We start from the raw sequence: 26,647 nt of genomic DNA, 5'->3' as shown, positions 1-26,647 counted from the left end.
GTAATAATTAATCTTTCAAGAACAAAGAGCTTGTTCAGGGCAGTATTGACCACAGGAAGGGATGGGCTGAGGGTTGAAGGCTTTTTTGAGAATAACAGAGACCCAAGACCTTTTCAGAATCATTGGGTAGCAGGGAGCAGTGATGAGGAGGTGATGAATTTATTGTCTGGTACTGTGTTTTGCCAAAGCCTAGAATATTAACAGTCTAATGACCTTTTGCAGTTGAGATCCTGCCTTTTGTGAACCTGGATGTAAGATCAGGGCTCTGAACAGATTGTGTTTGTTGCTATATTAGATATATACTATCTAATATATTAGATAAATACTGTATACTGTATTTGTGGTGCTTCTCAAAATATAGAAAACCCAGCCTCTCATAACTGCGGGTGATAAAAACGATTTTCTGTTGATTGGTCATCATCCATCAGTAAAAAGAAGACTGTTTTTTTTTCATGGTGATGAAGAACGATTTTCCTCCTCACAGTACCCCCGTGAAACCCAATTCAATGCACATCAATCAATTTTCTCGAGTCCAGTAGCTTGTTCTTGAAGAGTGGTGTCTCTTCACTGGTGGGATGGGCACAGCATGTTAAATGCCACCATCTGCTGGAATGAGAACTGAACTACAGAATTAGTTCAAAATGCTTTTCCACAGATGGAGCAGCTCTTGAAAATAATAATAATAATAATAATAACAATGAGCATCATAAATTAAAATAATTTAACATGCTTTAAGCAAATCAATAAGCTAAAGTTATTTTTTTTCTAAATGCTCTGGATCTTGGCAGGAAAACATGTCAACAGCAATCAATCTATCAGTCTCTTTCATATCTATCTCTCTTAAAGATCTGTATAATTAATTTAAGTTTATGGATAAAAAGGTCTGAACAAAAGACCAGCGCAAGTGTTTCTGTCCATGTTTTAAGGAATAAGAAGCAGGAAGGTCTGTAGCCGTAGCCAAAGAACTGAGGCCCTGTCTGTTTCAGGAGTCACCTTCCGACTGCAGAGCCCTGTGTCATGCACTGCTGTACACATCAGTGCCAGGCCAAGAGAGTGATGCTGTGCCCTCTGACTGGCACTGATTAAGAGGAGAGAAGGGCTCCCCTCGGCAGCTGGGAAGTGGTCACTTTCTCTTCTGTGTAGCTGTAGTGGCCTCCTTTTCCTTCTTTCGGTTTCCTCTGCGCTCAGAGACAAAGCAATCGGGCAAAGCTTGGCATTCCCTTCAGCCGAAATATGAAACTGGAACAAAAATAAATGCCAGTGGCCATGAAACATTATTTCATTATTATACTGCAATTATTTGTATTGCAGTGTAATTATTAGGCTTGTTCTTTCAAAGGGTTCATTTTTAAATCCTTTCCTCGCCTTTTAAATGCCTTGAAAGTGGAACTCCAGGGACTAATTTAAAAAAGTCAAGTGTGTCACCGACTGCTAGACCATTGCTTTTGTATGTGATTACTTTCACTTTCTCTCCTGCCAAATTATATGTTGTCAGTCTCTGTCCAGCACACAGGCTGTTACACTGCATTGCTGTACAAGCCACTGTAATTTAGTATCCTAGCAGTTCTTTGGATATTTTATGAAGACTTTTCAAGGGTGACCTGCAGTAAAATAGATTTAAAAAGTCTTAAATGCAGCAGTCTCTTTTAATGCCTTGAGAAAGAACAGTCAGTGCTCTAGCCTGAGCACATACTGCACACTGCAGCCCCAGTTCTCAACTGGTTTCCAGTTCAGCTCGATTTTCAGCTGCTCAAGTGGACCCTTCCTTGAACGTATTAATTTCAAAGTGAATTGTTGTGGATAAAATAAAATCCACAAATTTGGGGATTTAGTTGAATTAAGGGTTTAAAGAGGCCGGTTGGAGTAGATACTGGGGTCATAAAGACCTAGGATGGCTTGATGTAAGTGATCGATTGACTGATTAATTTCTTGGAATTATAAGTGTTATTTCCTAATAATTATAAGTATTAAGAAGTAACATGTAAAAGGAGAAAGCAACTTAGCAGGAACTGCAATGACAGAAATAAACACATAAAACTGACCGAGAAGGCATCTTGCTGAGCATGTGCTCTGGTAAATAAGGATAAATAATTCAGCCTGGTCTCCTGGACTCTTCTGTCCTGGATCTTTGTTGCCTGTAGCTGCGGTACTGAAGTACGAGAACAACGTGATGAACATCCGGCAGTTCAACTGCTCACCTCATCCCTACTGGCTTCCCAACTTCATGGACGTCTTCACCTGGTCGTTGCCCTTTGTTGGCGAGAAAGGTAAGTCAATAACAAGTCGAGAGGACAGTACTGGTTTTATAAAAATATTTGAGCGTTTTCTCGTGTGGACAAGGAGCACGCGGCAAACAGTGAGGTGCCAAGGTGCTCACGGTGTGTAAGTGCAAAAGTGAGGCAAATTCAGGCACAACCTCCTCATCCATTCGACAAACACATTGCATTTTCCAGAGCCTAAAAGCTCATTGCAGTCTATTCCGCTGACACAGATCCTGCTGCTCTTTTTCAAATTAAAATATATTGCTTGAGACTCTCAAATATACTTACTGTCTTTGTAATTCTCACCAATACTGTTAACATCTCTGAAATCAATCTGTAACTAATTGAGTCATTTTAGCAAGCCTAGCATGATTCCATAAAAGATTAGCACATAATACAATCAAATAAAAACACACACATGTAACCACATCATCTGTTGAATGGGAGTTTAGAATGATACAAAATAATGCTTTTGAAATGCTTTCTGGTTTTAAAAGCCAGATGACATGTTCTAAAGGTGGCAGAATTTATTAAACAAACTTTATTTTGGACTACGTTTTGTAATTTTGCCAGAAAACATTTTCACTTTTCCTGACTCTACATCATTGAACATTTTTCTCTCCATCTGAATTACACTCTATTACATTGTCAAAAATTACATTATTTTTTTTCTTTTGGAGGTTCCAAAGATTCCTTGCAGTGTTGAGCTTATTTAAAATTAATTTTCTTATCACTTCATATTTGTTTCCATTGCATTAAAAAGTAAATCTGTTTAGAATTGAAGAGTCAATTGTGAGGTGCTGGTGTTTGATACTTGATGGGATAGCAGTGTCTGTAGATACTGGGAGAAACCACCCTCACTACTGTATGTCTTGCTGTCTCCTTCAGTTACAGAGATGCTGGTGAATGTCCTGAATATTTGCTCTGATGACGAACTCATGAACGACGGGGATGAAATATTTGATGGTAAGAAAATTGTTATCCCACTCATTTCCTTTGGAGCTGATAGAGATCAAATAGATGAGCCTGAACAGCTGGTCAACTTTCTACATAAATTAAACAAAATAATCTTTCTACTGTTAGAATTATTATAATAATATGTTTTTCATATTGTATTCTTATTAAAATCAATTACAATATATAAAAACATGAATAGCAATCTTAGTAGACCCTTATCCAGCTGCTTGGAATCAACACAATAAGTGGACCAATGGAAATACTGTATAACAACACGCCTGGGAAGGAGGTGACCTGCAGGGACAGCTGTCTCTCCCACAGTGCAGGGGAGTCCAGGGGCACGGGGCAGCGCAGGTGCAGACAGGGCGCCGGGAGAGAGGGGGGCTGCCGGGGCAGGGAGAGGGGGACACGGCGGGGACACGGGGGGCCCGTTCGGAGAGAGGCACAGCAGGGCAGCATGAGAGAAACGGGCCGGAGAAGCGAACAGCAGGGCAGCGGTGCTGGGCCGGGGGCTGTGGGTTTGAGATGGTGCAGGAGGCCCTGCTGGAGGAGACAAAGAGGGAGATTAGAGGACCTAGCGAGGAGGCCTAGAATCTGACTTACTTTATACTACCACTTACTTACTGTTCCACATTTACTCTTTTCACAAGAGCTTCAAAACCACATTGTGGGACAAAATAAGATGATGCCTTGTGTGCAGCAGTAACTCAGCCCTACCCAGCAGGGCTTAAACCCCGTTTCTTTACCACAGTTAAAATCACAAGAACTGCTCCTAACCAGAGCCACACTGTGCTGATAATGGTAAATAAGCCCTGTTGAAGTGGACTGCTAAGATGCCTCTTGACCATCATCTCCTTTGTTTTTTACAGCCAATGCTGCAGCTGCCCGGAAGGAGGTCATTCGAAACAAGATTAGAGCTATAGGAAAGATGGCCAAAATGTTTTCAGTCTTGAGGTGAGAGCATGGAAAAAAACCTGTCCCTCTGTTGGGGGTCCGTCCCCGATCAGCCAGGTCCCAGTGAGAATGGCCACCTGGGGCGTCTGTCCAGCTCAGAAGCTGCCCTGACAGAGCGTAGCCATCAATCCAGACTCCAGCTTTGTCAGCTCGGCCCCCTGAAGGATGAAACACATCTGTGTTTAAAAGGACCACAGTCTCACACCCTGTCACAGGACACAGTCCTTTAGGGCAACAGATTTCCAGCTTTCGATTCAGACGTTCTCTTTACTGCATCGTTGTAGCAGCTCTTTCCCCAGAGACCCACAGAACACGCTGTACTCTAACCAGAGCTGAGGCGCACTGGTATATACACATCTATGTTCAAAATATGTTATAACCCAGGTTGCAAATTCTAGGTATTCTAGGCATAAAAAGGTGAAATTGCCATCTTTTCTTTCAGTAGATTCTTGTGGCTATTTCTCACTGTAAAAGTGAGACTCGAAGCTCCGTGTCTGATTTGTACCTGGTGTTAACGAGATTGTCGTCTGGCTTGGCTCTCCACAGAGAGGAGAGTGAAAACGTTTTGACACTGAAGGGCCTGACTCCTACCGGAATGCTTCCCAGCGGAGTCCTCTCTGGAGGCAAGCAGACATTACAAAGCGGTGAGTATTGTCCTCCTCTCCGCCTCCCACCTGCCAGTGTCCTCACCTCACCTTCCCCCATCACTCGCGTCTGAGATCACCTAATGAGCTTTTCCTTCTTCGGCACTCTGTTCTTTTTCCCTGCGAATCGAGGGAGGACAGCTGCCTTCCGAGTTTCATTCCTCTGCATCTCCGTATTTCCTTTTTAACCGGCAATTCCACCTGTCGGGCCCCGGGGGGTGCAGACTCGGCGTGCAGGCCGAGCCCTGTGATGTGGGCAGCACAACCTGCGCTCCGGCCTGAGAGCTGCTGGAGCTGTGCAGAGGCAATAATGGCCCTTGTGATGTCCGAGGAGCAGTGCATGACACTGACTGACTCCACAGCACAGCTGGATACCCTCGATCGAGAGGGTGTAAAAACACAGCCAGTTCCCAATTCAAAATATGCAAGGACTGCTCAGCCTTTTTGATTAGATCACTGCTGTCTGATGAGGATGAACTGACAGCAAGTGTTACTGCCAAAATTGGTCTCTGCATTTAAGGCAAGCTGCATGCAGACGCTGCATAAACAGAGTGTGAATTCATCATCGTGTGATGTGGAGACGCCTTCATAAGCTTAGTGAAGTTGTAGCTAGTGGGGTACAGTGCGGGGTCTTGGGAGGAGCCAAGGTGAACACCAGTAAAAGTCAACGCCCCGGTGTGAGAGGGAAAGAAAGGAAAAAGACAAATGCACCACTTGGAACGGCGGCGTCCAGACCGGACTGTCCCTATTGAGCAGCGTCCAGACTGGAGAAATAGGGGAGCGAGGCCTGAAAGCAAGGCCTGCCCCAGTGAACTCTCACAGCGGGACAGGAGAGGAGAAAAAGACAACAATAAGAAACAAAAAATTAAATCCCCTCCAGGACTGGCGCTATAATCCTCTCCCCCTGCGGGGGCGGCAGGACTGGAGTTCTGCTTGCTTGTCTCTCCAGGGAAGTGCTCAGTGTGTCTTAAAAGGCCTCGTCCTTCATTGGCCAGGGCAGCTGCGGTTTCTCGGGCAACGTGTCACCCTTAATCCAGGGCTCCGCCTCCACACTGAACACGCCCCCCAACGCCCCCAGACATCGAAACCAAAATGTTTTTCATTGCATATGCTGGTAAAACATATCTCACCAAATCCCACCATGCAGTTTCCTCTTGCCTGTTTTTAAAGAATGAAAGTATTGTCTCATCCAGTCAGGATTCAGGTATTGTCTCATGTATTTTTAGGATCCCTTTGCCACTTGAAAAATATGCATTAAAAATTAATAACAAAAATCTCTCAACATTAACAATACAATCTCTTTTTGTTTTAAAATGTCTAGTTCTGACTATTTTGCAATTTTGTTTTATACTTTTTTAGGGCATGAGTACATCACAGTGAACATTTCACTGCGGTCTGTACAAATAAGTGTTTTGCTTCACAACGTGTGGGATAACAAAATTGTTTTGAAAAGCCTATCTTATGAATCCAGTTTTCTCGGCACAAAAACATTTTTCTATCCCTATTTAGAAAAGATGGTGGATTGTAGCCTCCAGGAGTTAAAGTGTTTACTTTTAACTGACAAAACAACTTGAAATCATTTTATAGAACACATGTTCTTTTTTTTCATTTTTTTTCAATTTGTCAGTGTCACCAACTTTTTCTAAAAAGTGTAAAAGGAAAATAGGTCATAGGAACTAAATGCATTTGGCCTTGAACATAGACGATTACAGGGGGTTTGAACGAGCAACTTTAAAGCTGGAAGATCTTAACTGAACTTCAGGAGAGATCACAGCAGACAAGTCAATCTCATCCACCTGTTTTATATTGCAATTATTACTCTTGTAATAATAGCTCTTGCACACGCCTCTTCTCCCATTTTACATCACACTCCTCCCTCCTCAGCCCCATCAGCTTGTAGCTCCCCCTTGGCTAACTCCACTCTCTGAATGGCTGGGCCTTAACCAAGAGGGTTCAGCCAAAACTCTTCACACGGAAATACTCCAGAAACAGTGACAGAGCCTCCGATTCCTGGGCCGTGAGTCCCCCCCAAGGAAACTGGACAGTAACCCGCTCCACTGCAGTCAGCAGGATGGAAGCAGGAAGGATGAGAGCAGGTTTATTTCATGAAGTCTGATTGTGTTCCTGGGTCGGCTGAGTTACTAGTGACCGAATGAGCTGAGGTGCCCTGGACTGCATCTGTCTTACTGTTTTTCCATGTTCCTCTTGCTCTCCTCAGCCACCATTGAGGCTATTGAAGCCATTGAGACCGTTGAAGACGGAGAAGGTAAAACCTCCCTTTTTAAACACAGTTAAAGGTGTTAAAGGCCTGTTAAAGGTCTCTGTATTTGTACAAATGTTTAACTCTGAATGCAGGCTGAAAGTGGTAAGAACCAGAAGGCCCCAATCAGTCATTTCTTAAGCGACCCTCTCCCCACGGCCTGTGGCCTGTGAGGGGCTCTCGTGTAGAGAGGCTGTCCTGTGCCTGAGAGTTCGTCCTTTCCACTGCCTCTGTTTTCCAGGGTGTGGTTAACTCCTACACATGCAATCAAACACACATTTAGAACATCAAAGTCAATGTGTTTTTTTTACTGTGCAGTACATGACCTTCAATATCTGCTTTCTTCTTAAAATCCTCGGCCTGGTACTGTATCTCCACGCCCCAGGACCAGCTCGTGGTGCTCGCAGTAGTGGAAAAGACACTGCACCCTGGAGTCAGCAGACAGTCATATGAACGCCACAGTCTATTAATTAACAATACAATTCGACAAAATGAAAATAAACTGCCTTAGGTTCTTTGGTGAGCATCATGCCTGTCTGATATTCCATTTGTTGAGCTCAGTCTCTAGCTTGTGCGGTGGAAAACCACACAATGAGATGAAATCTGTTTTACTGTATGGTGCACAGCAACATCATATTGTATTTACCAGTTCGACAGGCTGTGCTGGAAGATTCCAGTCTGCCTTTTGATTCTTCAAAATCAACCTGTGGGCAGAAGAAGAGAGGGCTCTTATTATGGATCCTCCACTGCTTGGACCAGGAGAGAAACATGCCATCTGTTGATCCCTGTTTAATCCTGTCCTCCAAATTAGCTCTTTCCATAAAGGACGATCATATCTTAGACACATGCCATCTCCAACTTTATAATAATTAAAAAAAAAAAACAACCCAAGTTTTTGAAAACCTGGGTACAATGTGGAAGAGACGTTTGGAATTCAGGAGAGTAAGGAGGCTGTGTAGGAGAAGAGCACAGATAAAGTCAGAGTAGTCAGAAATTTGAGGTTACAACTGAGTCCCCAGTCCTCTCCCGGTTTCCTGCTGTGACAGAGGTTACAGGATGCGCACCCTCACTCTAGCTTGTGCTGTGGTTACTTTGCCCCCCCGGGAGTGATCTCTGGAGATGCCCCCCTCCAGGGCTGCGACCCGTTTCTAACCCGTCTCCCTTCCCGGCAGCGATCCGCGGATTCTCGCCGCAGCACAAGATCAGCAGCTTCGAGGAGGCGAAGGGGTTGGACCGCATCAACGAGCGGATGCCGCCGCGCAAGGACGCCGTGAACAACGTGGGCCACTCCATGGGCAAGATGAACATGTCGGAGTCCAACGGCACGGACGATAACAGCAATATTCAGTGATCCCCCGGCGTTAAGACTCCCACACACATCCCCGGCGGAGCGTCACGGAGATCCTCGCCCCTCCCCCCGCCCCTGGTTTCCAACAGACAAACCTGCTTGAATCGATCATTAGAAACACAAACCACGCCGCCCTGAATTAGAGCCCCGCAAGCCGACGACAAGCAAACAGACAAGCAAGCGACCTCTCTGGGGGCTCGAGCCCCGGTCAGGAGCGCGCCCGAGACTGCGTCCGCCACTTCCTGTTTCCTGCCCGCGAGAGCCCGGGGGGCTCCGCCCTTCCGGGTACTCGAGCCAATCACGGCGTAGCGACGCTTCGGGAAGGCGCACCATCGGTACCGGCACCGCACGTTTTCAAACTTCATTAAAGGTTTCGTTCGTAAAACATCTTATAAGAAAAAAAAAAGATCTTGCTGTTGAAAATGTTTTGCTACTAGTATTAATAAAGAGAATATTAAAAAAATGTAAGTCTTATAAAATGTGTACAATTTCAAGATATTTGCAATGCAATCTTACCTGAAATTCAGTTTTTGTAAGAGGACATTGGCCCCTGATTCATTCTGTGTGCTAGGTTAATCATTCTTTTAATAAGCCACTGTCGACCACGTTGCTCTGAATAAGTAAATAATGCAATTTGACTTTTGTTGCTACCTTGTCACAATATACCTGATCGTTTCTCACTTGCCTGTAATTACAAATGTACACAGTATGTTTTGCAAACTGATTTACCATTGCAGTAAAATAAAAATAGACAATAATTTGTACAGCATCTATAGAACGCATCTATGCATGCGATTAAGTTCTTTATTGACACGTGAAATTATATTTGTGCTGTGTTTCAATATAGTAGGTCTGAATTATTTCTGCTTTATATTATATTTGTAAAATTATATTTTTGTTTTTTATTCTTATTTTTTATCATTTTCTTTTTCTTTTTTTTTTCCTTTTTTTTTTGGCTGTACAGGCACTGACGTTCTTTTCAAAATGTTACTTTGGACTTTTTTTCCGTTCTGTTCATGTACAGAAGTTGTTCAATAGTGTGAATGAACATATTATTCAGTGAAAAGCAACAGTCTGGCTGCCAATGCATGATAGCATGGTTTATTAAAATGTAAAACAAATTAGGCACACTCCTGTGTGTGTCTCACTTTTAAAAGGAAAAAATATTATCATTCTTAATATTCTTACTCTTATTATTGAGCTTACTGTTCATTTTCTTCCACTATTTTATGAGCCTTGTTTTGTCCTGACGTGGTTTACTTTTAAAGGAATTTCATGGAATTTAACTTGTGACAATTTTCTTGTATTTTTCTCTGGAACTACATTTTCGCATATGATTCTTAAACACAGACATTGTGCGCATGCCCTATGGGAGGATACCTTTTTTTACTCTTGAATAAAATATGCATGAATCATTTGTGTTTATGGACTTTTTTCAACGTTGTATTTATTTTAATATACAACATGTTGTGTTAAATGCAATTTAAATAAATTGCATTGGAAAATAAATTAATGAAAATTACTTTTTTTTTATCAGTGGACCACAAAGCTCAGCGGCTCTGGGGGGTAAACTGTGTACAGTATACTGTAGCATTTCTGATGACTAGCTCGGGAAGGTTTCACCACAGTTCATTTAACCCAATATGAGCTTTTGCAACTGTATGGAAAACTACTGAAGCTCAGTTCTCCTAAGATTATTATTGCTAGGGGTTTGAGAGGGTACAGCACAACAACCGGTCATTACAGTCTGATCATCTGCAGCACATCATGCAGAGCACTAAGGGGCAAACCTGCTTGTTCCTCACAGGAACGCGAGAGGGCAGGCAAGCTTTAGCAACCCGAGCCCCAGCTGGCGTTGAGCTGCTCTTTGCACTTTCCTCCCTCTTTGCTGCCTCAGTGACTCCGTGCTCCTCTGTGGGTGAACTTGCTCTTACGAACAGTACATGGGGATGGACTTTGCTTCTATGAGTCCCCAGAGTTCCTTAGGAAACAGTGGGAGGAGGAGGTGATGGAGGAGATAGTAACTCCTTCCAGCCTGGAAATCTGCTGCTGAAATAGGCGCCTATGGGTTTATTACCATCACCAAAACAGACTTTCATTAACAAGGTGTCTAACATTTAGGCCAGAGAACCTCTGCTGAATCAACAAGATTATTTAATTGTTTGACACAAAATATTCCCACTGTCTGCAGTACTCCACAAATTGATTACCGTCATGCCTGTCCTCGCGGGGGCACTGCAGAGTAGGCCAGTTCTCCTGCAGCAGCTGGCCACGCCCCTCCCACCTGTCAGTCAGGCCGGTTGCTGTGGAAACACAGTCAGACAGGAAGCCTGCTTCACCTGTGGGTAATCACCTTCTGCCTCGTCTCCAACTGAAGCAGGAGGGTCTGTCCGAGCAGTGTTCTGTGCTCTGTTATAACGATAACGCTGAGCCTCTCTAGTTCCTACCTCACTGTGTTCCTAGTTCCCTCTCTTGCACTCTGTTTGGGTTCTCATCCCTGCAGTGTTTTGTCCTTGTCTCTCGGATCTTTCCTTGGTGCCTTGAACTGTGATTTACCTACTGTGTTACGCACCATCCTGCTTCCTCCTGACTTTGGCTCGTGTATCTCCCTTTTGTGCTTTAACTTCATGTGGACACTGCCCACTTTGACCACAGGGCTGAACTGAGCTGGGGCCTCTTACACAGGGGTCCTACAGGGTCAGAGGATTTCTGGGGTTCTTTCTACCTGAACCCTTGTTTACCTCACTGAACTCATCATTTGCTTAATTACAATTTTTTTTTCCTGCACTGTAAATAAAAAGCACTGGTTAATAGCAGCTGTTTTTCTTGGGGTCCACCTATTTTAAAGGCACCCCATCTGCAGTCACTGTGTGCTTCGATTCAGTAAGATAGTAGTATTGCTTGTTACTTCCATTAAGCCGTCATTTCTTCCATGAAACACGAACTGCAAAGCACCAAATACCAGTAAGTGGTCCCATGGTAAATATACTGGATAGAGTGTGGGATTAATCATGTATTTCTTGCAGGAAAAGCCTATTTTTTTCCAGCTAGGCACAAGTTAAATTACATTTGCAGCTCCAGCAATCGCGGAGAGGCTCACTCTGACTCTGTGGGGATCCCTTTGGGACTCCTGGGTCTTTAAACAGACAGCAATCCAACAGGGAAGACAGGCCAAATTGCCTTGTCTAGTGTGTAAACTTTTATTAAAGTCTGAAGAAGAGGACGTTTATGTATGCGTGCCATACTGTAAAATGTGTATACAAGTACAAATGTCTTTTTCCACTCTAAACACACCATACTGTACATTTCTCACTTTCCAAGTCTCTGTTTGTGATGGCAGTCTGGCTGTCTATAACAGAGTCTGCCATTCTGGTGTTTTTCTAAACATGTAACAGGAGCCGGTCCAGGCTCCCGTGAAGCGTAGTTCAGGACCCTATGCTGACGGTATAATCTGGAAGCAAGTGGAGAAGGACATCCGGGGGAGGTACAGCAGGACAGACAGGGGGGCGTGACAACGGTGATCCGGTGCTCGGGGGGGGGGGCGTGGCGAAGGGCAAACAGATCCAAACAGTCCAAAAAGGAATCTGGGTGTAGTCTAAAGTCCAAAACCGGGGATCCATCCAGGACAAAACAAACAGTCAAAATCCGGAACGGGATCCGGAACAGGAACAAGGAGTTAAAAGAGAGTAGCGAGGCCAGGCGCTCCGAGCCCCGGACTCGGACGGTCAGGAAGCCGTGAGGAAGCCGATGCCGTCGGGTCTCTCCTGGACCCGCTGGTAGGCGAACTTCCGGGCGTCTATCTCCCAGTGCTGAGCGAGGGGTAGTAAGAGCATCTGGCTTAAATAAGGAGGGGCAGGACTGGGGGCAGGTGCACATAATCAACTGAAATGTGAAAGATCTGGAGCGCCCTTAGGAGGAGGGATCCCGATCATGACTAAACATAGTGTTAACTAGTGATGACTCTTCCTTCCTTACTCTGATTTGCATTGGGACAGTGCTGATGCCTCACATTTCCTCTCCAGGGTTTTATGCCAATGCACAGATGGGTACCAATTTGCAGCAGGAAGACTTATTTGTTTGACAATACTGTCACCTAGTGTTAACTATAATGTACGCACCCCAAAAACACCACAGGAGATGTTGAAACACCGCCGTACGCTTCCAGGAAGCATCCCTTCCTTTTCATGGTATCGACTCGCTGAGAGTGCAGTTTCGTAATACTTGCCTGTTCTCTGCGTTTGAAACAGCGCTTCAAGCAGCAGGTCTTACACACTGTACATCTGACGTCCGTGGGGGAGATTCCACAGCCCACCTGTTCAAACCGGACATGTCATTTTTTTGTTTGGGGACAAAAGTGCATGAAAATAACAAACTTCTATTGTTTTTTTTCCCCAAAAGACAAACATCATTTTTTTAAGTTTCACGGAATATGTTCCTGAATATCGGAAACCGGAGCGTTAGAACAGAAAGAGTCTACGCAATTATTGTAAGGCCGTAAGAGTACTGTATGTACGACACACACGGACAAAAGCGAAAGTAAAGTCGTGTTCAGCGTCTTTTGTTCTGGGTCTCAGTGAGCAACATTCTAGTTCGGTGCCCTGCTGGTTTCTGGCTGCTCTGATCACCCAGCGAAGTCGAGCCTGTCTAAGCTCCTGAGGGGTGACATTTATCGTGGACGCCAAGCGTTTTGTGCTCTGGGAAGCAGGAACACGTGGTCACACCCACCCCCCTTCGCCCGCAGGAATCTGAAACTTGGGGGTAGAAGCCCAAAATACCCTACATCCACGTCGCTAAGGTAAGCGAACCCCGTGCGTCCCGAGGTTTAGCAGTTTTCTTCTGCTAAAATCTGCACGCTGCATATCGCGTCCTTGATGCATCCTCATTTGGACAGATGTACAGTAGTATGTAACGCTGGTTACAACAGGCGGATATGCAGAACGTGATGTACCTGTGTAGTAGGCTACGCCAGAAAGATGTTTTCCGGACTTTCCGGAGAACGGCGTTTTGATCGTCTGCTGCAAAATGGCGTTCACATCTTCAATCCAAGTCCTTTCACCTAGTCCTAGAACGTCACAGAATGGAGCGACACTAAACTTATTTGCATTGCGCATCTTGTCGACTGGTTTATCGCTGCGAAACGAACTTTAGCGAACCTGCTAACACGTGAATGGGAAGCGTTCTGCTTCCACTGTGAGGCGCGGTGTAGTGGAAAGTTTGCTCACAGGTTTGGAATGTCGCGCATCACACTCTTTCTGGAAACCTGGATTTAATGAAGTCTGCCGGTGCCTAATTTATACTTCAGATCCATAATCTGGAGGCCTGATCCAGTCAGCTCCCAGAACCTTCAAAACCTTATCAGTAGGGAACTGGATGAGAATCCTCTTGAAACGAATCATTCAGGTGACGGAAGTGGCGTTGGCTGTCCAGTAGGGGGCGCTCCATGTTCCCAGTCAGTTTCACAGTGTATGTGTAATACACTGTATGTGTAAGTCACAGTGCATTAGCAGAGGAGGTGACTTACCTTTAAGGTGCGATATGACCATACTGTAGATTTTAAAAGGAATCCACGGGCCTCTCTGCAGGCTGAGTCGATGTGAACTGCGCTGCCGGCTCTGAGGCGCAGGCTGGAGATGACTCTAGGCTCGCTTGCTGTCTTTTTCACCAAAACAAGCAGCGCTGAGAATGAAGCAGGGAAAAGGCTGGGAAGACAGAGAAATAGGAGGTATCTGCTGGACACAGAGGTATCTGCTGGACGCTGAGAAATATGTCTTCTGTTAATTCTCCTTAGGGAAATTAGGGATGATTCCTCCCTACCTCGCTGTTCAGGGATCAGGGAGGAGCAGAGAGGCAGGTGTGACTCTCTGCCCAGGGCACTGTGGCTTGTCTCTGGAACGAATGGTTGTTGCTTGACCCGCGGTGTCCCCATGTCTTGCCTGTAGTGAACTGCAGTAGGTGCAGCTCAGACATGTTTGTCCTTGTCTTTTCAGCAGGTGAGCTCAAACAACATCAGAGCCTGCAGGAACAGGCAGGTGAGCGTCCGGGCAGGTCCTCTCACGCACAGCCTCTGTCCAGCGTCTCACCCCTCTCTGTAATTCTCTTTAAAATGACCTTTCTCTCATATATTTTGTGAAAATGTTTTTAATTATACTAAGAGAAATTGAGGCTTATAACCCAGACAGAAACAGTGAGAACAGTGAAGCACGAACTCGTGCTTTTGAAACGAACACACCCAGACATGTTGCTTCGAGCTGAAACCCCATTTTCTTTCAGGAAGTGACTGGTTGAGATCCTTCGAATAATTTACTACAATCAAACTTCCTGCTCTCATTTGTTACCTGTCGTGTGCATTTATGAGAGCTGGGTGTTAGGAATTAACAAAAAGCTCTGCCATGAGGTTCCTGTGTTTAGTTGTGCTTAAACGGACAGTCCCACCGACGAGGAACGCTCTCAGCCCTCTGAGCCGCTGCGCGGTGGCGCTGCTGGTCCAGACTGGCGTTGCGTCATGTCCAGCGGGGGATGGAGTGGCTCCCCTCCGGCGTGTGAAGAGCTCTGGGATCCTCCGGGATGCATAGACCAAACTGACCCATTTCTTGCAGATGCCGGACCCCCAGCAGCCCAGCGGGAGGCGCTCCGTGGTCCCGCGGCCGCGCGGGAAACTCTCGGCGCTGACGGCAGTGGCGCTGTGCTGCGCCCTGCTGCTCTGGGCGGCAGTGTGGAGGGGCTCCCTGCTGCTGCTGAGGTACACGGCCGTGGGCTGCCTGGCCCTGTCCACAGGCAGCATCCTGAGAGGAGCGTGCCTGCTCGTGGAGGAGCTCGTCAATCACTCCTTCTCCAGGTAGGGCCGCCCTGACGTGGTGCTCGCTCGCTCGCTCGCAGGGCGGGGCCACAGGGGGCTGGGCGCTGCTCCCATCTGGGAGACACCTCTTTGCCCCAGGGAGCGCCGGAAACGCTGTACCCCTCTGCAAGTTCACTGCTAAAGCCGTTTTTCATTTCCTGATATTCCTGATGTTCGTCCCGGACTCTTTGGTGGCAAGGCGCGTTATCGTTGCACTGGAAAACAGCTCCCCCAGGGAACAACAAGGGTTGAATCAAGTGGATCGGTGCCACATTTCAAAGCAGGAAGATGCCGTAAGGATAGGCAGTGGCGCTAGGGACCAGCCCAGGGGCTGCAGGGCCGACTGTTCTAAACTCTTTGAACAGTCAGGTTTGGACCCCTGAAGCAGATCATTTTTTCCATGAAGTAGTATAGAGGTTTGCTGCAATGAAAATACTCTGACAGATGGGGAGGCAACTGAGTTTAAAAGTGTTCGTACCCCCCAGCTTGGTTGCCTGTATATGAAGGTTTGAGAAATGGACTTTGTTCCCCTGTGTTTTGGCAGCTGTCAGTGGGCTACAGGGAAGGCAAACATGCAGGAAGACACTGTACTAATGACCAAAGCAGTGTTCATGATAATTAGCACAGGTTCAAATGAAATCACTTAGATAATTTAATCATCTGTATTTTAACAGAAATATTCCACATTGACCAAAAGACTCTTACAGAGTTTATTAATCTGACCTGCATGAGGACGGAGCACTTTCCCTCAAACCCTCACACCTAAAGAAGGCTTCACAGCTGAAACGTTGTGTTTTCCTTCTTCTCTTTTCAGCATGGAATAAACCTATTACTTATATTACGTATTTTATAGTATGTGTTAAAACAAAGTCAGTTGATTTTAAACTAATCTGCTTTTGAAAGGGTTTGCCTTTCACATTGGCTAAATCATTTTTCAGCCAGGATCTAATGATCACAGTTATGTAGCCTCCACTCCTGGTTTGGTACCCAAAGTGGCACCTGAATCCAGTCCTTGTGCTTTTTCTGCAGGTACCGAGGCAACCTGATGAAGATGCTGAAAGCCTGCTTTCACCGGGGTCATTTTCTCTGCCTGGCTGTGGTGTGTGTCTTTAACCAGCTGGAGCCTGAGGACTGGCTCTCCGTGTGTATGGCCTGTATCTGCTCCCTCCTCTTCAGTGCTATGGGGTTATGTGTAAGTCACAGCTTGCCAGAAACCAGGAAGTTTCAGTTCTCCAGAGAGTCCTCCAAAGGAAGTCTGATTTTGTTTTCTCGACATGTCATTCTTAGTTTTGTATTCTCTTGAGGGTTTTCTGAGTAATTCTGTAGGAGGAGGGGTTTCTGTAATCCTGCTCTTAGTGAGTGGTCATATCCAAGTCTCCTAGGCCTACAGAGTTCTCAGTCTCGACCCAGTTAAACCTTAAAGTCACCTGCCAGTCACAGATCACAGTCCAGTGCTTATAAAGGGCCTCAATGTGCCAGAAAGAAGAGGCTTCTTGCCACTATCATCTGCAGTTTGATCCACATCTTGCTCTAGATTTCAGATTGAAGGCAACTGAACTGGACTTGAACTTTTTCGATACGCTTCAATAAGGACTTTGTTGGGCCAGTCAGGATGTTCAGCTGGGTTCCTGAGTGTCACTCAGCTTCTGGTTTCCAGTTTGGCCATTGGGCTGCAGACATCTCTTAATGACCCCCACCTGGCCGCAGATGATGTCCTTTAACCCCACTGGAGTGATCTGGGGGCGCCCCTCTGGGTTCGCCATGTTCTCGAGGAAACACAGGCCCTCCTTCCTTGGCTCTGTGTGACAGGGGAAAAAGAGGGCTTTTTTGTGAGTGAAGCTGACGAAACTGTCCCTGGCTCTCGACTGTGGGAAGCAGGACTTATCGTCCTGGATGTGGGTCCCGTTTCGCCCACGTTGACACACAGCGTGACGTTTGGCTGGTAGGAGTAGGAGCTGCTCTGGAAAGTTGCTGACATCCCCATTGTCACTGGCTGTGGGAAGTCCCAGGTTTCGCAAGGGCCTGGTGTGGTTTCCCGACACGAGCGGCTCCAGTCTCAGCGGCCTGCTGTGGGCTCTCGTGCTTCAGCAAACCGCACACCCTGTACTTGGACACAGCACATGTTTGACAAATTATTTCCCTTCTTAGATTAGAATAAAACAGGAGACATGAGCCCTGTGCTTCAGTGTATTAGCAAGGCTTTCAGGAATCCGTGCTCTGTCTGGCCTGCGGTTGATGACACAAAAGGACTGACTCAGTCTATCATGTGAAGGCCGTTTCACTGAGCTGTCTGATTTCGCCTCAACCCCGAGGGACCCTCGACTTCCAGCACCCTCTCCTTCCTGAGGGACGAAGACGGTATGGCCACTGTTGGCCACTGTTCAGCTGCTGCTGAGGGACAAAGTTCATGACGGAAAGAAAGTGCTGCTGGTTTCTGTGATGTTTAAAAGCAGGAATGTTACTGTGCTGCACTGGGGCCACATCATGCTCTAAAGTGGGGCAGTATAGGGCAGTGAGGGCCCCTGAGGGGCAGTATGGGGCTGTGAGGGCCCCTGAGGGGCAGTATGGGGCTGTGAGGACCACTGAGGGGCAGTGCTGGGCAGTGAGGGGCAGTATGGGGCAGTTAGGCCACTGAGGGGCAGTATGGGGCAGTATGAGGCAGTATGGGCCACTGAGGGCCACTGAGGGGCAGTATGGGGCTGTGAGGGCCCCTGAGGGGCAGTATGGGGCTGTGAGGACCACTGAGGGGCAGTGCTGGGCAGTGACGGGCAGTATGGGGCAGTTAGGCCACTGAGGGGCAGTATGGGGCAGTATGAGGCAGTATGGGGCAGTGAGGGCCACTGAGGGGCAGTATGGGGCAGTATGGGGCACTGGGGGGCAGTGCTGGGCAGTGGGGGCAGTTGGGCACATGAAGTAACAGCATGGCTGAGGTCTGTGTGTGGACCCTCCACTCCCTGTGCTTTCAGGACCCTGCCGCAGTGGAGGTGTCTGAAATTGTTGAGCAGAGGAAGATGAACGTGGGGCACGGGCTGGCCTGGTCCTTCTACACCGGGTACCTGAGACTCATCCTTCCCAGTGAGTGACGCCTCGCTTCCCGTTTCTTCTTCTCTGTTCGTTTCGCATCCTGTCACACCCCCCTTCTTCTCCTCGGCCCGAGTCCCGCCTTCCCAGCCCAAGAGGCACCTTTCACTAGATCCGCAGGCTTTCCTGTCTCCAAAATCTGGGAGTCCTGGATTCCCACTCCTGTCTGCAGCTCTTCACTACACCAGAGCACAGAGCGTAGCAGGTGTACGCTCTGAGGTATAGCAGATGCACAGGTGTGCCCACCCTCCAGTCCCCAGGTGCACAGGTGTGCCCACCCTCCAGTCCCCAGGTGCACAGGTGTGCCCACCCTCCAGTCCCCAGATGCACAGGTGTGCCCACCCTCCAGTCCCCAGGTGCACAGGTGTGCCCACCCTCCAGTCCCCAGGTGCACAGGTATGCCCACCCTCCAGTCCCCAGGTGCACAGGTGTGCCCACCCTCCAGTCCCCAGGTGCACAGGTATGCCCACCCTCCAGTCCCCAGGTGCACAGGTGTGCCCACCCTCCAGTCCCCAGGTGCACAGGTATGCCCACCCTCCAGTCCCCAGGTGCAGGTACAGCATCTGGTACAGCATCATTTCTCAGCAGCATTAGCTGGTCTCCTTTTAAAAGCCATATGAGGGAGCATCTGTTGCTTAACTAAGGGAAGGGCAGTCTGAGTAGAGGCCTGCTAGCACCGCTGGGGGAGGAGATGGTGAAACACCCTGAGCTGCCGCTGGGATGAATGGGAGACCCTGGAGAAACTCCGGGAGCCCCCCGGCCTGGCCGCTTGCTCCCCTCCTCCGGAGGTGCGGGCCTGGCGGTGGCGGAGGGTCCTGAGCCGCTGTCTGTGCGCAGCAGGGCTGGAGGCCTCGATCGAGGAGTACCACGCCAGCCGGAGCGCCGCCGTGCTGCAGCACCGGGACACCTGGAAGCTGCACATCCTCATCCCCCTGAGCTGCTGCATCCCGGACAAGCTGGAGGAGGCCGACGACAACATCAGCTTCCTGGACAACCTGCCCGACATCACCATCGACAGGGCCGGCATCCGGAAGAGGGTGTTCAAGCACAGCATCTACACCATCTACGACCAGGCCAAGAGGGTAGGGCGCTGGGCGCTGGTCTGGACAGGCAGCACCTGTCCGGGGAGAGGGCTCAGCAGGACAGCCCTGTCTGTGCTCCGCAGAGGCTCTCCAGCTTCCAGAGTTGTGAAAAATGATTTAACTAGATTCATGCCGCCTGCTATAGACTATCAAATCTTCAGCAAGGGGTGTGTCACATAGTGAGTTAAGGTGCTTTTTTTGTGGTCGGGATCTAAACATTACCGTGTTTCATACTGTGAAAAGTCATCATATAATCAGTTTCACATGCAATGAATAATGCCATGTGTAAAATGATCTTTTAAAGACTGTTGTAAAATAGATGACACATCCGATCCGTGTAATTAATGGCACTAGCGCTGATGTTGAGTGATCAGCAGGTGACCAAGAAACCAAATTCAGGTTGGTGATGAAATAGACAATGTCTGTAATTTGGAGTTGCGTTCCTGGAGAATTGGGCTGGTATATGATGTCAGCACAGTTACTGTAAATAATAGGAGGCTGTGCTATACATGCAGTAGTGTCTGTAGTATGTGCGTGATTCCCATGAAACGTATGTGAACAATATGAAGAGAATGTTCAGAATACAGAGCACGAGAGCAAAGCTGAAATCTGTAAGTGAATGGAGAGGTTTTAAATATAAGCATACTCTTAACATTAAGAGTTATTAGCTTGAGGGTAACTACCATGGGCCAAAGCAACGTTTGAGTGGAGATGGTCTTCACTGTGAGGTATACTGCAAGATCTGGGCTCTGTGAGTTGACAAAGCCCTGTGAGAGGAGTGGGGTCTAGCCTGCTGCAGAGGTTAATGCCCACTGTGTTTAATTGACGTCGTCTCTCTCGTTTGTGTATGTCTCTCTGTTTTTTGTCTGTGTGTGTGTCTCTGCATGTCTCTTTCATCTGTGTGTGTGCCTTTGCGCCTGTCTCTTGTTTATGCGTGTGTCTTTCTCTCCCATCTGTGTGTGTCAGTTGTTTGTGTGTGTGTCAATGCGTGTCTCTATCTCATCTCCGTGTGCATCCATGCATGTGTCTCTCTCTGATCTGTGTCTCTCTCCTCTGTGTGTCTCTAGCCTCACTACTGTGTGGTGGAGTACGCCACTCCCCTCGTGACCCTGTACCAGATGTCTCAGGAGGCCATGGCAGGCTTCGACGCCGAGGAGCGCCTGCAGCAGAGCACCCTGTTCTTCAGGACTCTGCGGGACATCCTGGAGAGCTCACGCGAGTGCCGCGGGCGCTACAGGCTCATCCTGCTGGACGGTGAGGTCCTCTCAGGTCCTGGGACCCCTTTTGCTTTGAGCCAACTGCAGGGTTTGAGGCGTGTTGAAAAAAGCCCCACCCCCAGACCCGCACAGACCACGCCCTATCCTTGATCCCGCCCCCAGACCCACACAGACCACGCCCTATCCCTGACCCCACCCCCAGACCCACACAGACCACGCCCTATCCCTGATCCCACCCCCAGACCCACACAGACCACGCCCTATCCCAGCTCCCACCCCCAGACCCACACAGGCCACGCCCTGTCCTCTGCTCTTGCCCCCAGACCCACACAGGCCACCCCCTGTCCTTGATCCCATCCCCAGACCCACACAGACCACGCCCTATCCCTGATCCCACCCCCAGACCCACACAGGGCATGCCCTGTCCCTGCTCCCACCCCCTGTCCTTGACCCCACCCCAGACCCACACAGGCCACCCCCTGTCCTTGACCCCACCCCAAGGCCCACACAGGCCACCCCCTGTCCCAGTCCCCACCTTCAGACCCACACAGACCAAGCCCTGTTCCTGCTCCTGCCCCAAATCTCAGGTGGCACAGTCCTATCGTACCCCTGAGCAAGGTGCTTTGTTCATATCACTCGGTTAACTGCACAGCAGCCTTTGGATACAAGCATAAGACACAATAATATGGACAGAACTGTGTAGGAACAGTGTGCCCCTCGTAACCCCGGCTGGTTTTGTTACCCCTGCAGACTGCAGAGCCCTGGGCGAGGGCTCCGAGACAGAGCCCCACTTCCTGTCTCAGGAGATCCTGAGGCATCTGGAGCAGCAGAAGAGAGAGGAGTACTGTATCCGAGAGGCTCCTAACACTCAGCCACAGGATGCCCTGTCCCGGCAGCCCACCCTCATGATCAGCAACGACCTGCCTCAGCCTCTGAGGTCTATAAGAAGCTAAGCGCTGTGCCCGTGTCCCTTAGATACGCTCGCTGGGTGACCACTCGCGCATTTCCGCTTTCAGGTTGGTGAATAAGCAGCCTTCTCTGTGAGCTGTTGTTCAGGAAAAGAATGCAATAGGAGCTCTACAACACACCATTGCCAACATTCCCTGTGTCTCCCCCTGGTGCTGAATCAGGCCGCTCTGCACAGCCAGAATTTGCACTGCAAGCTCTCACTGTCTCGTGTTCTAGCTGGTATGTCTCAGCACACCGGGAGCATTTATCAAGTCTTTAATACAATATAGTCTGGTCCATACATTTTTACATTCCTGCTGCAGTTTTGTTCTTTTATTCCATGTGTACGTTCCATTGTTTTGAAAAACCCGTACCTGTCTGAAAGTTGTTTGCCTGTCTGCCTCCCTGATGACTGCATGTCCAAGGCTCTGGCAGTGTGGGGATCTGCAGTCCTCCACTCTACTGGGGAGATGCTTATTGTAATGTCCGTCTCGAATTCTTGGAGTCTGGGCTGTGTGGGACTGTGCAGGACCGCGTGCTGCCAGGACGGTGATCCCGAGCAGCTGCCCCATGTCAGCGGGCTGTGTTCTGCGGTGATGTGCTTCCTGGTGTGATCTGAGCAAACAGCAGCTGGTCTCTGCACATCCACAGACAGGTGTAGCCTGCCCCCTTGTGGCCTTGCGGCTCAGACTTGAGACTTTTGGGCATGCTGTGTTGCTACAGATACTGTATTTAAATAAAGCATGTCATACCCTATATTTTGTTTTAAGCATATAAAAATACAGATATTTTTTAAATGTTAGATTTCTGACTCTCTAGGTTTTGTCCTACAAATGGGAAGCAAAGATGTATGAAGAAATAATAAGCCATTGTACAAAAGCACCAACCATATTATTTCCAAAACAGAAAAGATGGACAATCTGGACATCGCCAACCAGACAAACAACGTGTCTTTTTTATTCATTAGCACATCAGCAGTTTATTAATCTCACCTACTTCCTCTCTACTCTGTATATACTGTGTATATACAGAAGAAGACTCCACAGCCGAAATGTTGTGTTTCTTTTCTTCTCTTTTCAGTAGGGACATTTATTTGTTTCCCTACTGTGTAAATATACACATATATCTCCTCCTGAGCTTCCATTTGCAAATCTCTCCTGCACCCTCCCTCCTTCCCATCAACACCCTTGCAGCAGCTCCCTGGCTCATTCCTTATGACCGTGAGGAGGGTCCTGCCTCCTACTTACTGTCAGGCTGCTGTTCCTTCAGCTAGGAGAGCTACACTAAAAAAACACCAGGACATTTAATCTCCATACGCCACTTATTGTGTTCTGACCAAACTGCTGAAAACACATATTTAACAACAGATCCAGTGTTTCATTGCTTTTGCACTTTCATCTGCATTCTTTCTAGTGTGAGAAAGCATGTGTTCGCATTGCCCAATCAGGCCAGATTGTGCATCTCAAAGTATTCAAAGAGTCCTCCATCACACCGTATTGGAGTTTTCTCCTTGAGTGTTTCTAACGGAACCTGGCAAGGCGCAGAGCTAGCTACGAAGGTCACTGAGAGGGCCTCTCAATACAGCTTCAGAACGCAATTTCGGTGTTGGAGAAACCTTCAGACATCCTTCAAGCTATAAATATTCCTGACTCTGTCTATGGCAGAACTGGAATTGCACAGAGAGGGGTCAAGCAATAAAACCTGATAGGGTTTGTGCTATCATACAGTATCACCCCACTATGAGCTTCAGTCTCCTGGGAAGGGCTGAAACTCTTTAATAACACGTAACGGCTCTTATCCCTCTGGCTGTCATTGAAGCACTCTCCTTCGTTGTTTAGTGAAGAAAAGATCTGGGCGCTGCAGTAATGTAATTTAGTAACAGGGGAATCTCTGCTGCAGTAAGCAGAAACACTGTTTTTACCTGTTGACAGACAATGTAAACTATTGCACAGAATCACGGACCGTTACCCTGTTCTGAAGTAAATTGAGTAAATGAGTAAATTTCCCGGCCAGGATCTTGTACATTCAGTCCAGGCTGGAGCCGAGTCTGCTCCAAGCCCTACAGGTAGGTGGCCTCGATCACGTGGGGCTCTTGGCTGCCGCCCTGCTGGTGGAACTTGCAGAGGCACGGTGTCCTGGCCCGCCCCTCCCTGCGCCGCGCTGGCTGGAGAGACTTCCTGAGGGAGCCCAGCCTCTGCCACAGGGTGAGCTGGGGGGCGCCGGGGGCCTCTAGGTCCTGTGGGAGGGGCTCCCGGCGCCCCCTGAGGCGGGTCTCCTGCAGCCGGGGGCCGCAGCTGACCAGCAGGACGATGGCCACCGCCAGCAGCACGAACGCGACCACGATGGCAGTGAGGACCAGCAGAGCGTCCGGGGTCACCGGCCCCGCTGGGGGGTCTGAGCGCAGGCCGGGGGTCAGGCTGGGGGGCAGGCCGGGGCTGGGAGTCAAGGTGTCCATTCCTGCTCTCCTGGAGGCCTCACAGCGCTGATGACCTCTCAGAGTGCCGTGCCAGGCTGACCTCGTGGCAGCATGCCCTGCCTGAGGAAGAGGCTCCAGGGCCAGTTTCGATGCAGACCTGTTCACACTCCTGGACAGGCTTCCTAGCGCTGAGGCACGTGTAGTTTATAAGGGCTGTAAGTGGGAGCAGTGCTTTCCTCTCCTCGGGGCTCCAGTTTGAAGTGTTAAACTAGCAGAATTTCTTCATTCTAGAGGAAATGTCTTCCTGGAAGCTGTGGAATTTATTTCTGTGAAAAAAATGTTTCCAAATCCTGCAATATGTAACATGAAAAATACAGCTTTATTAGCAAATGGGAAATTGAAAGCGGACTGAAGCATTTACACATATAATTGTTTTATTTACACATATAATAGTATCACATAGAATATATTATACACGTACAGTATAATATCCTGTTATGAATTTTGAAATCACTTTTTTGAAAACATACTGTATGTGTCAATACAGCCCAGACGAGTGTCAGAACCAGCACTGAGCAGATGTGCTGAACTGGAACAATGCGTTGCACCAGCACAGGAAGTTGTGACACCGGGCCTGTGACAAACAGGCACTCTGGAAGGAAATGAATAAAGATGAGCCACTCTGGTGTGAAACAATTAGAGAAAAGAGCTGAAAGTTCACACTGCAGCCGAAACAATACCTGCTATAAAAGCAGGGGTCCCCTCAGGTCTGTGGAATCCCAATTATTAGTGCCTTGTCTGGACTGTGCTGAAAGGACAAGTGTTTTTTTCCTGTGTTTGTGGAGACACAGCTGTCTGTACTGGTTTCCAATGGCTCAGTTCTTAGTGCTAATGTGTCTGTACTGGCTGCTCTCTAGCTGACTCGGAATTTGAATATGCTTTGTGTGTAGTTCCTGAATGTAGGAATGCTGTGCAGAAATGCCAGGATTATTTGAGTGGAAATGCCCAGCATGTTTGCAAGCAGAAGCTGTTCAAGACGATGCTGTGCTTTGTCTTTGAGCAATGGAATCCTAAGTTAATACCAGAGGAGCGGTTCATCTCTGTCAGACATATGCCCTCAAACAGAACCTGAGAGGAATATGTAAAAGTATTTAGAGAGTGATTGGATGTTAATGTGTTTTTTTCAATATATATACAGTCTAAACACTCTTCCAGATTCTTGTGATATTGTATAGTATACTAAAACCAAATATCCCCATTCTAGACACACTGATATAAAGGCACTGCTGAGATGCTGGGAGCAGATCTCCAGAGTCTCCGAGACGTCCCACAGTCTGCGAGTCCTGGCACTAACCTGGCCACACTCCCACTCAGAGGGGGTTTATTGTTTATTCTTATTTTTAATTTTGTGCTTCTTCATTCTGTGAGATGTTTTTCTAGACTCATTCGTTAATTAATTTGTCCTATATCCAAATCATATTCGATTTGTGTTGCAGGTTTTGTTTAATTTGATTATTTGCCTTTAGATATTATGGTGATGATTGTAAGATTACAAGCTTATCAGAATACATTTATTTGAATCATTTAATAAATGCAATGCACATTTGACCATATACAGAAGCTTTGAGCAGCTGCTGAAACAGCTTGTTCTGTTTGGTGGTGAAAAGAATTTTGCATTTCTCAGCTCTTCTTACAAGATAAATTTGAAAGCAGTTCCCAGAGTTGGGACTTAAAAGCGAATACACATCAAACATATTTTGAAGCTCTGACCTTCTTTAACCATTAAGAAATGAATCTCCTTACCTGCGGACTGAGGGAACCACTTGGAGAGCTGTTCGTTATCAATATGCTGGGGCTCCATCCACAACACAACATCACTTGGAGGAAAACAATCTCAATCTCTCTGCCCCCCTACACTGTGCTTGCTTTAGACACGCTAGGAATTAGTGAACAGATTTGCTCAGAATCTCTACATTATTTTCTGGCAGCTGTGCTCACAATAAAGCCTTAATCTCCAGATAACAGTCACTGGGTGTAGAGCAGTGGCCCACAGAAAACAAAAGGCCCAGAGCAGCAGTCTAGAGCTCTTTATCTCTCTCTGTCCTCCTGCGGGCCCTGTGGGTCCGAACCCATGTGGCTTCTGTGGATGGGCTGTCGTTTCCAGAGATAGAACTGCTACCAGATCTCAGCCATCCTGCATCATTCCTGTATCCTCCCACATCCCCACTGTTCCTTCAAGCTAAAACCCTGCCTAATGAATGAATTCTATGTGAAAATAGGTTATTTAGAATAGCCTCTTTTTAGATGGACTTTGTAACGAAAGTTCGTGAGGGATGACAACAGCCAAGCTCAATCAGAGTCGGCTGTCAGTAAACAGCAATCACTCCTGATGTCATTTCCTCTCCTAATACTGTACGTGATCCCTCTCTCCCTCACACACGTCTTTAACATCCCACCTCCACCCCACCAAGTTCTTTTCTTTTCTTTTTAAGGTCCTCTTATGAGGAACTCGCAAAAAAAACAACCTTTTTTACAAATTTACTACTGAAAAGAAATGGTAAAGATGTTTTGGAATAACCTCCAGACAGCGGGGTTGTTTATGTTCATTAAGGTACTTTGACACAGCACAGTTTGTTCTTTGTGT

General features: G+C 47.6%; 3 protein-coding genes and 1 long non-coding RNA gene across 12 annotated transcripts in view; 2 read left to right on the top strand and 2 right to left on the bottom strand.

The window, feature by feature from the left end:
* The window catches only part of LOC102692139 (protein phosphatase 3 catalytic subunit alpha-like), a 102,835-nt gene extending 92,996 nt beyond the window's left edge, over positions 1-9,839 (top strand). For all 3 annotated transcript variants that reach the window (XM_015349947.2, XM_015349946.2, XM_015349948.2), the window contains exons 9-14: positions 2,142-2,267; positions 3,150-3,227; positions 4,088-4,172; positions 4,719-4,816; positions 7,035-7,082; positions 8,249-9,839. In XM_015349947.2, coding sequence (XP_015205433.1) covers positions 2,142-2,267; positions 3,150-3,227; positions 4,088-4,172; positions 4,719-4,816; positions 7,035-7,082; positions 8,249-8,427 — 614 coding nt within the window. In that variant the 3' untranslated portion in view covers positions 8,428-9,839. The remainder of the gene's footprint in view (positions 1-2,141; positions 2,268-3,149; positions 3,228-4,087; positions 4,173-4,718; positions 4,817-7,034; positions 7,083-8,248) is intronic.
* On the bottom strand, positions 4,810-12,565 carry LOC107077713 (uncharacterized). Its single transcript, XR_001478712.2, has 3 exons — positions 10,635-12,565; positions 7,723-7,780; positions 4,810-7,504 (listed from the first exon to the last, which is right to left on the bottom strand). It is a non-coding gene; the product is annotated as an uncharacterized lncRNA (long non-coding RNA).
* A 68-nt stretch (positions 12,566-12,633) lies between these two features.
* On the top strand, positions 12,634-22,343 carry sting1 (stimulator of interferon response cGAMP interactor 1). 6 transcript variants are annotated; one of them, XM_069195374.1, is made up of 8 exons: positions 12,634-13,219; positions 14,415-14,453; positions 15,021-15,259; positions 16,289-16,451; positions 18,226-18,334; positions 19,178-19,422; positions 20,490-20,676; positions 21,390-22,343. In XM_069195374.1, exons 3-8 carry the CDS (start codon positions 15,021-15,023, stop codon positions 21,590-21,592), a joined length of 1,146 nt encoding a protein of 381 aa, XP_069051475.1. In that variant the 5' UTR covers positions 12,634-13,219; positions 14,415-14,453; the 3' UTR covers positions 21,593-22,343. The 6 variants fall into 6 exon arrangements, with proteins under 6 accessions (XP_069051475.1, XP_069051474.1, XP_069051472.1 ...); XM_069195373.1 differs by having other exon boundaries at positions 14,415-14,512; XM_069195371.1 differs by having other exon boundaries at positions 14,412-14,453.
* Positions 22,344-23,586: 1,243 nt separating this feature from the next.
* On the bottom strand, positions 23,587-26,519 carry LOC107077692 (uncharacterized protein C10orf105-like). 2 transcript variants are annotated; one of them, XM_069195366.1, is made up of 2 exons: positions 25,807-26,519; positions 23,587-24,353 (listed from the first exon to the last, which is right to left on the bottom strand). In XM_069195366.1, the coding sequence occupies exon 2, from the start codon at positions 24,040-24,042 to the stop codon at positions 23,647-23,649; it is 396 nt and encodes a 131-aa protein (XP_069051467.1). In that variant the 5' UTR covers positions 24,043-24,353; positions 25,807-26,519; the 3' UTR covers positions 23,587-23,646. The 2 variants fall into 2 exon arrangements, 1 of the variants encoding a protein (XP_069051467.1); XR_001478687.2 differs by lacking the exon at positions 23,587-24,353 and adding an exon at positions 24,539-24,655.
* Between the last annotated feature and the right edge of the window lie 128 nt (positions 26,520-26,647).

This window comes from Lepisosteus oculatus, chromosome 11, assembly GCF_040954835.1.
Source record: "Lepisosteus oculatus isolate fLepOcu1 chromosome 11, fLepOcu1.hap2, whole genome shotgun sequence".
In the NCBI taxonomy this organism is placed as follows: domain Eukaryota; kingdom Metazoa; phylum Chordata; class Actinopteri; order Semionotiformes; family Lepisosteidae; genus Lepisosteus; species Lepisosteus oculatus.
The sequence above is the reverse complement of the archived record's forward strand: the minus strand, read 5'-3'. Positions and strand labels throughout refer to the sequence as shown.

Bases quoted from the DNA above. Each gene is read 5' to 3' on its own strand.
- sting1 (XM_069195374.1), top strand. From the start codon at position 15,021: ATGCCGGACCCCCAGCAGCCCAGCGGGAGGCGCTCCGTGGTCCCGCGG. The intron at 18,335-19,177 runs GTGAGTGACGCC...GTCTGTGCGCAG, and splicing joins CCTGAGACTCATCCTTCCCA to CAGGGCTGGAGGCCTCGATC. The intron at 19,423-20,489 runs GTAGGGCGCTGG...GTGTGTCTCTAG, and splicing joins TCTACGACCAGGCCAAGAGG to CCTCACTACTGTGTGGTGGA.
- LOC107077692 (XM_069195366.1), bottom strand. From the start codon at position 24,042: ATGGACACCTTGACTCCCAGCCCCGGCCTGCCCCCCAGCCTGACCCCC.